This window comes from Capricornis sumatraensis, chromosome 19 (assembly GCF_032405125.1).
Source record: "Capricornis sumatraensis isolate serow.1 chromosome 19, serow.2, whole genome shotgun sequence".
In the NCBI taxonomy this organism is placed as follows: Eukaryota; Metazoa; Chordata; class Mammalia; order Artiodactyla; family Bovidae; genus Capricornis; species Capricornis sumatraensis.
Window position 1 is genome coordinate 44,182,182 of NC_091087.1, and position 15,985 is coordinate 44,198,166.

A 15,985-nucleotide genomic window follows, 5' to 3' on the forward strand; every position below is an offset into this window, starting at 1 on the left:
AAACAGTAAGCAATTTATATTAAAGGTGATCCAGTTTTATAACCACATGTATGAAAACAGTTTAAAATACACACACACAAACACACACACACACAAATATATGCTAAGATTATAAGAGAATTCCTGTTTGATATAATGAATATCTCAGGTCATAGAATAAGTAAACTATGAAGTATTCTAAAATCTTGAAAATGTTTATTTTACATACCCTATGTTATTCCCAATGAATAATGTATTCAATAACTTTTCCAATTATCTGCTTGAATCATTCATTAAATGATTTTAACGGATAAAATCAATCTACTTATTAACAAAATCTAAACAATCACACCTTCAGATGTCAAATAAAGGAATAAAATAATACCATCCTATGACTATCCTGAAAATGCATACAGTAATTTATTTCCCAAAATGAGAAAGCTGTTTTTTATTAAAAGGTAATAACTCTGAGTAACCTAATTATAAAAAGGATATATAAATAAGTCAAATTAGGTTGCTTTAAACAAGTAAGAATAAAAGATATATTCACAAATCACAGGTTATAAGTTAGTATTTCATAAGATTTAGATTTTTAGAAATAGATAAATGAATTGCACAGCACTGCAAAAAGTCAAATGAATCTACTCATAGACCTTTTTTCCGATTACACTAACTTTACAATTCTCATCATACAATTCCCCCAAATATTTAATATATGGGCATGCTAAAATACACAATGTAATATACGGTTCTGTAATTTCCAAATTCATACCAATTAAAGTACAAAAATGTTTTCTTCATCTCAACCATAAATATAAAAAAATCACTCAGAAAACAAGGTTGCTTAAGATATTTTAAAGATATAACCAGAGGGGGAAAGAAAGTAAAACAAATATGATAAATATGAGATTATACTGGCTATAGTAAAAACAATGCACATATCATTTGAGTTGAAATTTAATAAAACATCACCTAAGTGTGTCTGTACCCTGAAATATACACCCTGAAGAAAGTAATTCTCAAATGCATCAGTATTCTGACTAAACCTTCCAAAAACAATTACGTTGTTTTAAAACTTAAGTAATTTGAGAAAATCCATTAAGTTACACAACTGAAGCACACTTTTCCCCAAATACTCTGTCTTACAAATAAGAAACAGAAAAATGCTCCATGAAATAAACATTAGGCACATTCATTCTAATGGAATGTAGAGTCATACGTACATATATGAAACACACAAAAAAGGGCATCTCATAAATCATAGTTATATAATTTAATCATTTGAGAAGAGTAAGCTAAGTATCCACAAAGTATATCTGAGTAACAGAAGTTGAAAGTAGCTCAGAGGCTGCTATGTTAAAGAATACTAGGACTTTATATAATTCTACAGGCTTATGGTCAAGTATGAACAGAAAGACTACTAAAATTAAAGTCTATCAGAAGAAGAGAGATGTATCTATCTGTGCAGGTAATAACCTAGTTAAAACTATATTTAAATACAAAGTGCTCAGAATTATGAAAGCGTCTTATAAATTACAGGGCTTTATTTTATCCTTAAAATTGTTTCCATAGTTTGTGATTGGTTTCCACCTGTTACAGGCAGAATATAAGCCTTCTTTTATCCAGACATTTCAACTCACATTTGATCAGGTTACGTCACTACATACACAAAATTTTCTTTAACACATTCCAGTTTTCCATTTTTTCCAATGGATATTCTTGCTCTATATAAATAACATGCCTCAGAACTAGAAATGATAAAAGCAATTTCAATGTAATAAGAAAAAATGCACAACTATGTGGACTAAGAACAAAAGATCTAATTCCAGTTGTACCCTTTCCAACCCACTAAAAATAAACTATATTCAAATGAAAAGGCATTTAATTTACTATTTGGAATATCCTTGATAAACACCAATTTTCTGTAACATCTCTGCACATCTGATACCACCTCATGTATAATGCAAAAAAAGCTATTTCATTTTCATCTATTGACAGTGAATTTAATTTACCATTGCAGCTCTTTTCCTAGAACTATAACGTTATTAATTCCGCAATCAAGCTCTTTTGAATGCTTTTATTTGTACCAAGGATTTTCATAATTCCACATTGATTTTTTCCATCATAACATACCTTTTAAACATAAGAATGTGAATATGTTAGCAAACTTTTCTAATGCATAAGGAAAGTTTCAAAGAGTCATCTACAAAACTACACTCACAGAAAATAAACTTTTGAAGGATATCACATCTAAGAGATTACACCTTAGTTTAGCAAGTGTAATGTTTACCAAATATAGTACATTTAATTTATATAACTAAAGGATAGTTCCAACCAATCTAAAACCTTCTTATACAGTATAATGGTCCATTTTCTACAACCAAGCGATTGGCCTCCAAATGTTTTGCTTACATTCATGCCAGATGTCTTTGCTGTACTAAAGAACTCTTACTGAATTAGATCACTGAAAGCAAATCAGCTTTTATTTCCCACCAAGAAAAAAAAAATAAGCAGCATTGGTCCCCTCAGCACTGAACAAATATTTTTATGGTCATAAAGATGAAATAATCAAAAAACATGGCAGAAACTGCATGAAGGTAAACACAAATAATGTTTTGTCTAGGAGATACACTATTCAATTACGGAGATTTTCCAATTAAACTTAAAATCCATATATTAAGTAGGAAAATGATTTTTTAAAAGATAAATACTCAGAACTCTGTAACAGTTGAAATTTTAAAAAACACACTGAAAAGTTAAAAAAAAAAAAATTATACCACCTAGGAAACTTGCCATATTCCACTGGGTTACAGTACCTACAGTACCACACAAACTGTTAACATATTTTGATCAAACACAGCTTTTAAATAACACAAATTTTGAAGCATGGTTCTACTTCTCACATAATAATATATTTCCTTGTCACAATTAAATTAAAAACACAATATTTTAAAAATCTGAAGGGGAAGTACTTGTCCTCTTTACTCCAGGGCCAACAAACAAAGCAATGAAGCAGAAAGAGGTACATAATGGATTTAGAAAGTAAATGGTCCATTCTTTTAAGAAGCCTTTCTATCCCCTCTTCTGAATTCACTCTAGACTAATTGTCATTACAATTATGTCTGAAAACTCCAGAAGAACCCTATTTCCTGATGCCAGCTGTCCAGGTTTCTATCTTTAAATTTTAGTTTCCTTTTTTTTTTTTTTCCTAATCAGAAAGAAGTAGTTAGAAATACCCAGGAAGATTCAACTCGAAATTGGTCTACATCAGAGACGGAATATCGATTATAGAAACCAAAGGTAATCAAGAGTGAAAATACTTCTAAAATTATTTCACAAATACTCTAATACATCAAATATCTAAATAAAGTCTACACTATTAAGAATTATTTCAATACAGCACACAATACAGGTAGATCTTTTTTTTTTCTTTCCTTGGGGATTTATCAAACAATCTCTTCATCATTGCACCTACCTGGGTAAAAATCTTTGGACTTAGACAGCTTGATGGTGGCTCCAGTTTCTTTTTGCAATTGAACAATTGTCTGTCCTCCCTTTCCAATTATAGATCCAGCAGCATAACTAGGTATGAGAACCTTTAGAAAATATTGGCCGTCTTCTGAAAAATGCAAAGAAATACACTCCATTAAAACAAGAATTTTAAACTTTGTATCCTCCCTCCACCCTCAAGAGAGAAAAACAGCAATTAAACCACTGGGCATATAGCTGCAGGAAATATGGGGTTAAATTGTTTTTATAAAGAACAAAAATAAGCCAATTACACTATAACTAAGTACGAAATGTTTCCCATTCTGTAGAATTTATACTTTTTCTAACTTGGAATTAAAATCTAAACATGTTCTATTATTTTGCAACACTGTAGAAACTGATGACTAAATTCCAGTTGTTATTCCAAACATGGAAGTCTTCCAATTCTATCTGTGGTTACTATGGTAAAACAAAACGAACTGACCCTTCAACAAAACTTCAGAGATTTATACCATGACAAACCTTCACTTAACATACTGCAAAATAAATAAATAAAAGGATGGTAAATAGTGATGAGCTATATTTATTTGACACGAGCAAACACACAAGCACTACAATTAGCCATTGCCTGTATCCTACTTAAAGTATGCAAAACAACCATTCTCCTACCAAATAATCCACCCAAACTGTAGGGTGTATTCCAAGCCTTCAATAACTGCCAGGAAATAACTCAAAGTGATGTGGACTGGCAAATCTAACTAATCCTGGAGTATTTCTTTAGCACTCCTTAGTCTACTATGATCTAGTTTAAGCTCATTAATTAAAGGACCTTAAGAAGAATTTTGCCAATACTAAAAAGCTTAGGAGTCATTTACATCAAATACACTTAAAAGTGACCAGATAATGTTCCTTCTCCAAAAGAATCACAATTATTAAAACGGAGGGGGTGGATGAACCAAAAAAGACTGAAATGAAATGTTTTAGAAAATAAAGCCAACTCCCTAAACTTTAATTTCCGTCAAACTGATGGTGTCTTAAATAGGAAACACCCCGGTAAATCCAGCTTCCTTATGTGAACATGAACGTTCCAAATTTTTCGGGTGTGCCATTCGCAAGACCCCCATCCGGCTCTAAAGTACATGCTGTAGATAAATTCACCTCTGCCTCGATGCATTGGGTGCATTGTTAAGATGACTCCAGTGCAAATGAAGAAGCGGTACCGGTCCCGTTATAACTCATCTTCCCGGGAAGCGCAGGATGTTAACTAACAAGTCACAGTACGAGACACCCCCACCCTCGTATGCACACCCCTGAAGACAAATCAAAGAGATTTTTACACCGACAGTGTAAGTGCGGTAAGAGCATGCACTCTTCAAGATTTCTGCATACTACTTGTGGCCCAAACCAAGGGGATGAAGAGAGCAAAACTCTCCGGTGCCCCAGTCATTCGCTCTCCGCTACCCAAGTGCCATTTATTTATTTATTTTATCCGACTGTTAAATGCAGAGCGCATCTTCGGGCGGCCATCACCTCGCTCGGGGTCATCCTCTTCCTTCTTAACGGACCCCCTTGCCCAGGTCTAGGATATTTAAACGGTCAGCCTTTCGACCGATTCAAGGGAAAGATAGGTCTATTCCGAAAAAACCGGTCGCCATTTTGATGAATGATAAAACACAGAAATGGAAATGTATCGGGACCGGCGAGGTGCGGGGCAGGTGCAGGGGAGGGGGCGCGAGGCAGGGCGCGGGAGCCGCCGGGTTCGGGCTGGAGGTGTCCGGGCCGCGGGAGGGAGGGAGGGCGCCGGGAGGGAGGGAAGCAGGGGCGGGCGGCGGGGGATGGGGCCAGCGGGGAGGTGGAAGCGATACCCACCGCCCGTATTGGTCCTCTTGGTGCTGCCGGCTTCAGGGGGGGCTTCCAGCGGCCTTTTCCGCGAGTCCGGCGGGTCCAGGTCTATGGGAACCCCAGTGTGGGTCCCGTTCTGCTGGATGGGAGCTGCCGCCATCATGTTTGCAGTTCCTGCCGCTTCTACGGGGAGAAGGTTCTCCCTTTTGTTTTGGCTTTTTTTCTTTTTTTTTTTTTTTTGCTTTTTTTTTTTTTTTTTGCTTTTGGGGTTTCTTAAGGTTGTTTTGTTTTTGTTTTTGTTTTTTTTAATCGGATCAATAGAAATCTCTTTAAGAAAAAAAAAGCAATGTTGCTGGTTTGTTCTCACTGGGGAGGGGGCAGGGCTGAAGAGCAGCTGCAGTGCAGTGTCAGAAAGGAGACAGGGGAATGGAGGGGGTGTGAGAGACGGAGGGAGAAAGAAGGAGAAGAAAGGAGAGAGGGGGAGAGAGTGGAGAAAGGAGAGGGGCGAGTGAATGAGCGGGAGGAGGGGAGCGGGGAGGACGGGCTGAGGGAGTGGGAGAGCGCGAGGGCTGGCGGGGCGCGGGGAGAAGCCGAGGAGGAGGGGAGAGCGAGGGAAAGAGTGAATGAGCAGGAGGAGGGGAAGGAGGTGGATGAGGAGAGAGGAGCGAGCGGCGGAGGAGGGCAGGAGCCGGGAAGGAGCGCGGCGGTCCCGGCGCCGCGCTAGCGCTGCGCTCGCTCCCGCTGCTGGTGCTGCCGCCGCCGCCGCTGCCGGAGCGGTTCTGCCGTTGCCTGGGCTGCTCGGCGCTGCTGCTGCTGCTGCTGCTGCTGCCGCCCGGTCTCGCTCATTATTTCTCCCGCTTGTGGGGGGGGGGGGGAGGGGGAGGCTGGCGGGGAGGGAGGGGGATGGCTGAGAGGGGAGGGTAGTGAGGGGTTGAGTTCGCAGACTCCCACACACTTCGCGCTCCGGTCCCTGCCTCTCAGCAGCGCCGCCGCCGCCGCCGCCTCCCTACGCTGAAGCCTGAGCCTGCGGGGGCGGGGTGGGGGGGGCGCGCCTGAGGGGGAAAGAGTGTGCGTGTCTGCGCGGGAGTGAGAGCGCGCGCCGGCTGAGAGCGTGCGCGGGGGAGCGCGCCGGCGGCGGGGGCGGGGCCGGGGGCCGGGGCGCTCCTGTGGGAAGGGAGGGGTGAAAGGTCGCGGGTCCCCGGCAACACGGCTCAGGCAAACGTAAGCCGCTTGTCGCAGAAACCGAGGGGGTCCAAGAAACGCGCTAGGCTGGAAGGCGGGAAGCAGACGTTACTGACAGCCGTGCCAGCCAGTAGTGTGGAAACGTGAAAAAGGCTCTTCAGGCCCCTTCCCAATCAGGAAACTTGGGTATGAGAGGGAGTGAAGGGTGGGGTGGGATCTCGGTCCAGCCGGGACTGGAGCGGCGACAGTTTTGGCTAGACTGAGAAGGGCATTCGAGTGACCGTTCATAAAGGGTGGGACAGCGTTAAGGCTGAGGGAGGAACCTTAGCCGTATGCTTCCAGGACTTCTAGCTAGGTACATCCGTTTTTAAGAGTTAGGTGAAAGACAGTAGTTAGCCTCTCACTCAAGGGCGGTTCTACGGAGTGATTTCATCAAGAGTATTACTCGCACTGTGTGACTTCGTTAGGAAACTTGAAGTGTTTCACTCGCCGCCTTAAATCCTTTCGGAAACAAGCCAGGATATAAATAAATAAAGCTAGGTAGGAGTATCCCCTTCACGAGGCGCCGAGAGGCGGACTAAACACAGGCAACAGCTGGGTGTGTATCCAAAACTAAATTCTGAAAGAAAAAGGAATATACGAGTAAAATTCAGCGCAGTGTGCACAGCTTGTGATTCTACAGATCTCGGATATATAACGAACTTAAAGCTCAACCAGAACACTACAGACAAGAAAATATATATTTGGAGTAGACGCTGAATGTCGGAAAAGATTCCGTTTACAGATGAGTAAACTGACCCAGTAAAGTATTTTGCTCAAGGTCATCCATCAAATTAGTAATTAAATCAGTGTACTAGGAAGCAGTGATAGTGGAAAAGCATGGGCTTTGGAGTTCAGAAATCTTGGTTTCAAGTTCTTGGCGGGCATATTCTAAAAGTGTATCCTCAGACAGTCCCTTAACATGTTGCGCTATGTATTAAGGGCTTTTACCAGTGCCAAGCAACCAACTTCGCATGTGCTCTTTACATGCGGTGTATCATGTAGTTATTACTGTCTCCGTTTAATGAGGCAGTTTGGGTTTAGAGATATTAATAATTTTACCTAAGTCACAGTGGTGTAAACACAGTAGTAATAATTCAAACTAAAGTCTTCTTGCTTCCAGAGTCTGTCCAGTTGAATACTGCAGTACACTGGAGCCTCAGGTTCCCTCCCGCAAAATAATGGGTCTTTACCTCCTGGAATTCTTGAATCAAATGAGATAATATTCGTGGCAATGCATTGTAAGATGTAAAAACATATGAACATATTCACTAGATTTCTAGAACAAAGATGCTCCTTTCCTATAGGTTTCGAGAACAGCACTTGAACGTGAAAACGGCTTTAGTATCAAGCTAGCTCAGACAGAACTTTACTCTGATTGACCAAGAATACTTGCATAGCTGAGGCAATAACGGAATAGAATAAAATTTGATTTCTGGTAGATAGAGAAGGGAATGGAAAGAATACTAACCCTACTTTTAGCATCCTTTATTGGAAGGAGCATCTAGGAGGCATTGGGATTTCTGGTACTTTTAAGTAATAAAAGACGACACTGCTGAATGAGGAAGAGAATAACGTTTAGTTGAAGAATAAAAGTTCATCTGGAATATGAAAAATACGTTTGCCTTAAGTCAGGGAAGAAGATGCGCTGAGAGCTGAAAGGGAAAGCAGGTAAGTTAGTACATACTGGTAAAGGTCTGTGAACCAAAGTCCAGAATTTCGATCTGATGTATGATGTTACAGGAAACCACAATATAGCCTTCATGACCAAAAATAAAGAGTATTTAAACATAGAATTGGATTTTTTTTTAACAAAGGGGAAGCTGTGATGAGAAAAAAAAATGTGGTTTGGAATAAGTCTGTGGTGGTCAAGATAGAAAAAAGGCTGATGCCAGATATTACACAAAGTATTCTGTGAAAAATGTGCAAAGACATTTTTCATAAATTGAAAGATAGTTTTCATAAATTAAAAAGTAGGAAAAGGATTTGCAACTAGATTATTTCAAAACAGTAAAAGATGAAGGACAAAGATAATTCAAAGATAGTTCAAAGCTATATTACATTAAAGTCTGGGCAAAGCATTCAGTACAATGTAGTTTTAAATTGGAGAAAGACTTAAGTTTTAGAACTGGAAAACTTGGGGTTCACAAATTTCTAAAACTAAAATATTTCTAAAATAGTTTGAAAAATATTTGTCATTGCTGTGTGTAAGTTAGATTCAAAATGAGCCTTTCAAGTTAAACTGCCTTATAGACATAAGCTTACTGAAATAGTCATGGCACAGTATTCTTATGGTATTTATTTGCCCCTTCTCTTATTCATCTTTAGATTTAATATTTAAATACCATTGATCACTACATGGGGCCCAGAAGCAGAAGATACGGTTCTAAATATGGATGTATGTGTGTGTGTGTGTGTGTGCGCGTGTGTGTGCATACTCAGTCTCTCAGTCATGTCTTACGGTCTGACTCTGTGACCTCATGAACCATAACCTGGCAGGCTCCTCTGTCCATGGAATTTTCCAGGCAAGAATACTGGAGTGGGTTGCCATTTCCTACTCCAGGGGATCTGTAGGATATCAAATAGTAAGCAAGCTATGTTATGCCAGGAATTAGACACTCTCCTAAGTCTCTGACCTGGTCAAACATGTAAGGATCAGTCAGCTCTAAGCTGATTTGATCAATGAAGGTTATCAGAGTGTACATTCTAATTAAGCCTCTCTTCCCTAGTTTAGTATATTTTGTTGTCTTTTTAAAAAACTTATACTTCATTTCTCGCTGCATATACCTCTACCATTCTGATTAGATGAACAAACATTTTATCTGTTGTATTCTGCATTTTGTCCCAGCTAATAAAACTGAAGAAATAAAAAGGTAAAGTGACTCCCAGTTTATTATTAAACTGCTGCACAGCATGCTATATTATACAGCATGCTATACATCTTATGCTGCAAATAAACTGTTTGAACTTTCCAAAAGTATAATAGAAGCACTTGACCTTTCAATTCTCTGAAAAGAAATAGTTTATTTTTTAATTAACCAGGCAATTGGCACCACAAATTTAATAATGTTTTTCAAATCGTAAGACACAATAGAATTTGTGTGCTTTTCATTGTTAACTACTTGATGACTTATGAACATAAGCAACTATGGTAGAAAATGATATTAATCTGAAGAACAAAATTCCCAATCGTTATTGACTTTCATTGAGTATCCTTTTCCTTCCTCAATTTCATTCTGAGTAACAAAAAATAATATATTTTCAGTAACAATGATTGGCTTTTTAAAGAAATCACAGATAATTGATATCCACAAGTATACCCAAGCCGATTTCTTTGTCTCCATGTTCCTGTCTTTCCTACAATCAATTCTGTTACTAAAGAACATAAATACTGAGTACTTCTCTGCAGCTTAGGCTTTGGGAAAATATTTTCTGAGTTTATGGCCTACTAAAAGCAGATCCTGAGTTAAGGATTCAAGTGCAAGTAGTTTATTTTGGAAGTGATTTCAGGAAACAGTAGGATCCTGGGGAAGTGAGATAGGGAATGGAAGGGAGGCAATGAAGGGTGTGAATTCCCCAGCAAATTATCACTGTGAGCAAACAATCTCAGTGGGATTTCCTGAAAAATCATTGAAATGGTAACCTCAGAATTATCCTGCTGAAAGCCTGAAAAAACAGGTATATATGCACCAACTCTCTTCAGTCACTGCTGCTGCTGCTGCTGCTGCTGCTGCTAAGTCGCTTCAGTCGTGTCCAACTCTGTGTGACCCCATAGACAGCAGCCTACCAGGCTCCCCCGTCCCTGGGATTCTCCAGGCAAGAACATTGCAGTGAGTTGCCATTTCCTTCTCCAACGCGTGAAAGTGAAGTAGCTCAGTCGTGTCCGACTCTTCATGCCCCCATGGACTGCAGCCTACCAGGCTCCTCCGTCCATGGGATGTTCCAGGCAAGAGTACTGGAGTAGGGTGCCATTGCCTTCTCCGCGTCAGTCACTGGACAGGGTCTATTTACAGGGTGCATTTATTCAACGCATGCTGGCCAATTTTCCAACTACCAGAGCAGCATCTTTTTTTGAGGACTTTGTATGGAGTCTGGAGGCTGTTCTGTCCTTACATAGGCTTAAAATGCTGTGGAATATCCCCCACCATTTTGGAAAATCAGGCCAATGTGCTGTGAATGATAGACAAGGAGATATGGGTAGGGCAGTAACAATTTATTACTAGTATCAAAATGAAATTAGGAAAAAGGAAAACAAGAAGCCTGTTCTTGCAAAGTGTTGGAGGGAAAGATCAAATAAATATGAAAGTATGAAAAAATTTGGAAAGCTTAAGGTATTAAAAGAAGTTTTACAATTTTCACAATCCAAATATTGTAACCAAGCAGAGATTGTCAACAGCCCAACTGATTTTGTTTTTAAAAAATACACTTTTAATTTTTTAGAGAGACTTAGTGTACCTGTTTTGATTATTTTTTCTCTCAATCCAACACAAAGAAAATAGGAGCAAATATATGACAAAAGAGTATATTACCTAATCCTACATCACAGGGATTTAAGTTTATAGAAGTTATGTATATATATATAGCTTATAGTTATATATAGAGTTATATATAGAGAGAGAGAAGTAAAGTTATATAATTTTATAGAAGTTCTATAAACAAACATTGAAGAAATATTTTTCCAAGATTGCACATCTTGTTGCTGCTGCTGCTAAGTTGCTTCTGTCGTGTCCGACTCTGTGTGACCTCATAGACAGCAGCCCATCAGGCTCCCCATTCCTGGGATTCTCTAGGCCAAGAATACTGGAGAGGGTTGCCATTTCCTTCTCCAATGCATGAAAGTGAAAAGTGAAAGAGAAATCGCTCTTAGTGACTCCATGGACTGCAGCCTACCAGGCTCCTCCGTCCATGGGATTTTCCAAGCAAGAGTACTGGAGTGGGTTGCCATTGCCTTCTCCATTGCACATCTTAGAAAGTAATTTATTGGAATTTTTCATCTTGTAGATTCAAAAAGCCTTTATGTTTACACAGTTAATAACACAAATCCACTGTTGGTGATATGTTTATGAAACAGTCTATAAAAGCTCACACTAATTTATGCAGAGATATAATTGTGTTATTAGCATTATTCCAAAAAGTCCCCAAACTTTTATATTCCAGTTGCAAATGTGTCATCCTAATAGGTATTGAGATATGTTAATATTATAAGAAAATCCTAAAGTCTTTAGCACTGAGTATTTTATGAAATACATATATAGACAATAAATAACTAACCCTTTCTACAGTGCAATAAAAAGAGCCTTGTGATAACTAGAACATGGCTGTGTAAAAAGTTAACCTTAGGGGAAACTGGGGAAAGTATTGGGAGCTTCTATTTTTGCAACTCTTCTTTAAGACTGAACTTATTTCAAGGTAAAAAGTTAAAAACAAACAGAATCTTGAACTGATTATTTGTTTCTGACTCTTACACTTAACTTTGTTAGCTTATTGTTGTTCGGTCGCTAAGTCATGTCCAACTTTTTGACCCCACGGACTGCAGCACACCAGGCTCCACTGTCCTCCACTATCTCCTGGAATTTGCTCAAATTCATGTCCATTGAGTGGGTGATGTTATCTAACCGTCTCACCTCTGCCACCCTTTCTCTTTTTGCCTTCAATCCTTCCTAGGTAGCTTTGTTACCTGCAGTCACTCATTTCCCTGCTCCGAGTTTCAGTTTCCTCATCTATAAAATAGACGAATTAGGAAATGCTCTATAAGTCTCCAAAACAAATTTCTGTATCAGTATGTTTGCTATCATTCATAGAATCATACAAAGAAAATTATCAGAATTAAAGTACGTATTGTATGCCTTCAGATGCACTTTAAAAATCAGTTAATAACACATGTTTTGGAGATGTATTGTAAGTGCAAAGCAAAACAATTTACCAAGGAAAAGAATTTTGATATTGTAAAGAATATATTTAGTATATTTATTCCCAATATTTTTGCACTTTTAAAATAATAATTCATTATAATCTATAGTTGAAAATATTTTCTTGAAAGCATAATTCGAATTGTGAAGTTTCATATTTTAAATCATTTGGATGTGAAAAAATACTGGGGTGAAAAAAGTAAATGATAAAGTTATTAAGATAGAGTAAAAGAAAAGAAAAAAGAAAAAGAACTATAAAAGTAAACTAGAGAAGCAAGAGTTGAGTAGTATTCATATGTTTTACCAACTAATTTAAATCACTTATTAAATCACTGTTGCTGCCATAAAATAACTTCAACTATGCATACTCTACTCTGATAATGCCTAGAGTGATCCTGAGTCTTCAATTTGACCAAGATGTTCTTGGCTTGTGCTAGATGTCTTGGAGCAATTATCAATTACCCTCAGAATTTTCCCAGTTTGGGACAATAAATTACATAGTCGCCCTAATAATACTCAAGAGCTTCTCTTTTTTTTAACTCTGCCAATTAGAAAGCATAAAATCTTGTTTCTTCATCAAATTCCTTTAAATGGCAACTTCCCCATGTGTAATAATAGATATGTTTATCGTAGTTCAATCATTATTTTACAATGTATAATAAATTATCATATTCTCACCTCTCCCCTCCATGATGTTTTATTTTTTATCTATATTTTTATTTTTGTGAGTGTGCTCAGTCACTAAATCATGTCCAACTCTGCAAACCCCATGAATTGTAGTCCGCCAGGTTCCTTTGTCCATGGAATTTCCGAGGCAAGAATACAGTAGTGGGTTGCTATTTATTTGTCCAGGGGATCTTCACAACCCAGTTGAACCTGCATCTCTTGTGTCTCCTGCATTGCAAGCAGATTCCTTACCACTGAGCCACCTAGGAAGCCTATACTTTTATTAGCTAGAGCTAAGACCAAAGATTAAGAATAGATATATAAAGGAGTAGAATTTTAAAATGTATCTTTTCACATTTGAACATGGAAACTATCAGTTTGATAAGATTATTCCTTCATTAGACAGTACTGTATGTAGCAAGATGAAGTGAATTGAAGAAATAATAAATGTGATCATAAGTATAATAAAATGCAACTTCAAATGATAAACCACTGGACCCACAGATAGCATCAGGGGATTGCTTACATTATAGATTGTTCAGATTTCCTCTCTGTTTACTTCTTGTTGCTCAAATAAACCATAATCCTTGACTTCCAGATACACTTCCAGTGTTTCTGGAAAGCGTTCTTTCTACCAGCTATTACCACTGTTTGTTAAATGTCAAATAATTAAAAGTTCTGTTTGTCTTATAACAGTGTTACTTGTGCTTATAAGTACAAAAATTTAACATACATATATGCTAAAAAATTACATTAACATACTCATCCAGAGATTCTGCCTTGGTATTTAATCTGTTGGTTTCACTATGTAAGCATTTCTGTGGTAGGTCAGGGGTGTTTAATTGACATCATGTAATTCTAAATTCTTTTATCCCTATGTCATTTCATATAACTAAGAGTATACAGAGCTTACTTATTAAAACCTAAGTTTTATATATGGATGTTTATGTACCTATGGTACAGAAAGAGGGTACGTGTATGAGTGTGTGTGTACATGTGACTGAAAAAGGGAGACAAGAGGAGGCTAGATTTTACAATTCTATCTAATGTCTGTAGTTGGGTATAAAAATTAGTAAATGCAAAATTTGCCTTTACTTAGCCTTTTCTTCTCAGGGTTAAGTATTTGTGAGCTTTTAATTTTTTCATTTTACCTTCTCACTATGGAGAATTTGAAATGTATACAAAAGGAGGTAAAATATAATGAATCCCATGTACTATCACTTACCTTCAAAACTATAAATTAGTGACTAATATTGTTTCATTTATAACTTCACTGTTGTTAGTGTGAAGCAAACTCTATATTTCATACCATTTTTATTCTGCAAATAGTATATACAGGCTTTTAAATATATCTGTAATATCATCATTACATTGAAAATAATTGACACAAACTTCTTAATATTGTCAAATATCTGGTCTGTGTCTAAATTTCCTCAATAGTCTTAAAATATTTTTAATATCTTGTTCAAACCTAACCCAAATTAATACATTGCTATTGGTTCATGGCTCTCAAATCTCTTTTAATTTGTATCAGTCTTGTTTCCATCAGAGCAGCAGATCAGTAGGATATATTTTAAGTTTACGCACACACACACACGGGTATATATACATGCACACACATATTGGACACAACTGAGCATCTGAGCACAGCAGAACAGATATATAGTGGCAGTAAGGGAGTTGGCTCTGGTTCAGTTCAGTTCAGTCCAGTCGCTCAGTCGTGTCCGACTCTTTGCGACCCATGGTTAAGCAAGCCCAAACCCACAGATGGGCAGTCAGGAAGGAAAGATACAGGGCGAAGAGAGAACAATTTCAGGCCTAACTGTGCTTGGAGTCTCAGATTTTCAGAGACCTAATTGCTTTGATGCATTTCAATGACAGCAGAACCTCACTGTTTGTTTAAATAAGTAGAAGAAGTTGTATGTTTTCTACAAAATGTCTGCTGGCTCCCTTTTGTCCTCTAACTCTCACAAGAGAATATTCCTTGTAGATCACTCTACCTAGAGACATAACTGACTGATGTTATATCACAAAGCCATCACAGCCCACTCTTTGTCAACATGGCACCCATCTCTTTAAACCGTATTTAACCACCAAATAAAGACAATAGCAAAATAATACTTCTAACATAACTTAATAACAACAGTTAATTGTTATTGACATGTTATATAAGAGACTGACAAAGGTAATAAAAATATTTATTACATATACAAGTGTTCACTTGAAAGTAATACTCATAATGATTATTGTGTTCTTTTCTGCAAATGGTCACATCGTCATGACTGATATTTCTTCCACTACTTTCTTTCATTTCCTTCTTCCACTGCCCTTTCCATATTCCCTTTGCCCTCACCAAGCTCCTCAGCTGGTTGTGGTGAGATGACTTGAACCTTAATTCAGGGATTTTTGCCCACAGTATTAGATATAATGATCATCTGAATTAAATTTGCTGATTCCCATACAATTCAGTTCACTGATTCCTAAGATGTTGATGTTCAATCTTGCCATCTCCTGCTTGATCACGTCCAATGTACCTTGATTAACGGACCTAATATTCCAGGTCTCTTTGCAATATTGCTCTTTGGACCTTGGACTTTACTTTCTCCAACAGACACACCCCCACAGCTAAGCATCATTTCTGCTTTGGCCCAGCCAGTTTCTTAATAGAGCTATTATAATAGTAATTGCTCTCCACTCTTCCTCAATAGCATATTGGACATGTACTGACCTGAGGGGTGCTCATCTTCTGACCATTGTATCTACTACTGTGGGCAAGAATCCCTTAGAAGAAATGGAGTAGACCTCATAGTCAACAAAAGAGTCCAAAATGCAGTCATTCAGTTGCTCAGTCATCTCTGACTCAGTGTGAATCCATGGAC

General features: G+C 38.0%; 1 protein-coding gene across 5 annotated transcripts in view; it reads right to left on the reverse strand.

The window, feature by feature from the left end:
• Positions 1–5,473, reverse strand: part of NOVA1 (NOVA alternative splicing regulator 1) — a 169,801-nt gene extending 164,328 nt beyond the window's left edge. For 2 of the 5 annotated variants that reach the window (XM_068991283.1, XM_068991281.1), the window contains exons 1-2: positions 5,338–5,473; positions 3,455–3,598 (exon numbers count right to left, since the gene is read on the reverse strand). In XM_068991283.1, coding sequence (XP_068847384.1) covers positions 3,455–3,598; positions 5,338–5,473 — 280 coding nt within the window. Of the gene's footprint in view, positions 1–3,454; positions 3,599–4,626; positions 4,652–5,337 lie in introns of those variants that run through there. The other 3 variants (XM_068991285.1, XM_068991284.1, XM_068991282.1) reach the window with 2 other exon arrangements.
• Between the last annotated feature and the right edge of the window lie 10,512 nt (positions 5,474–15,985).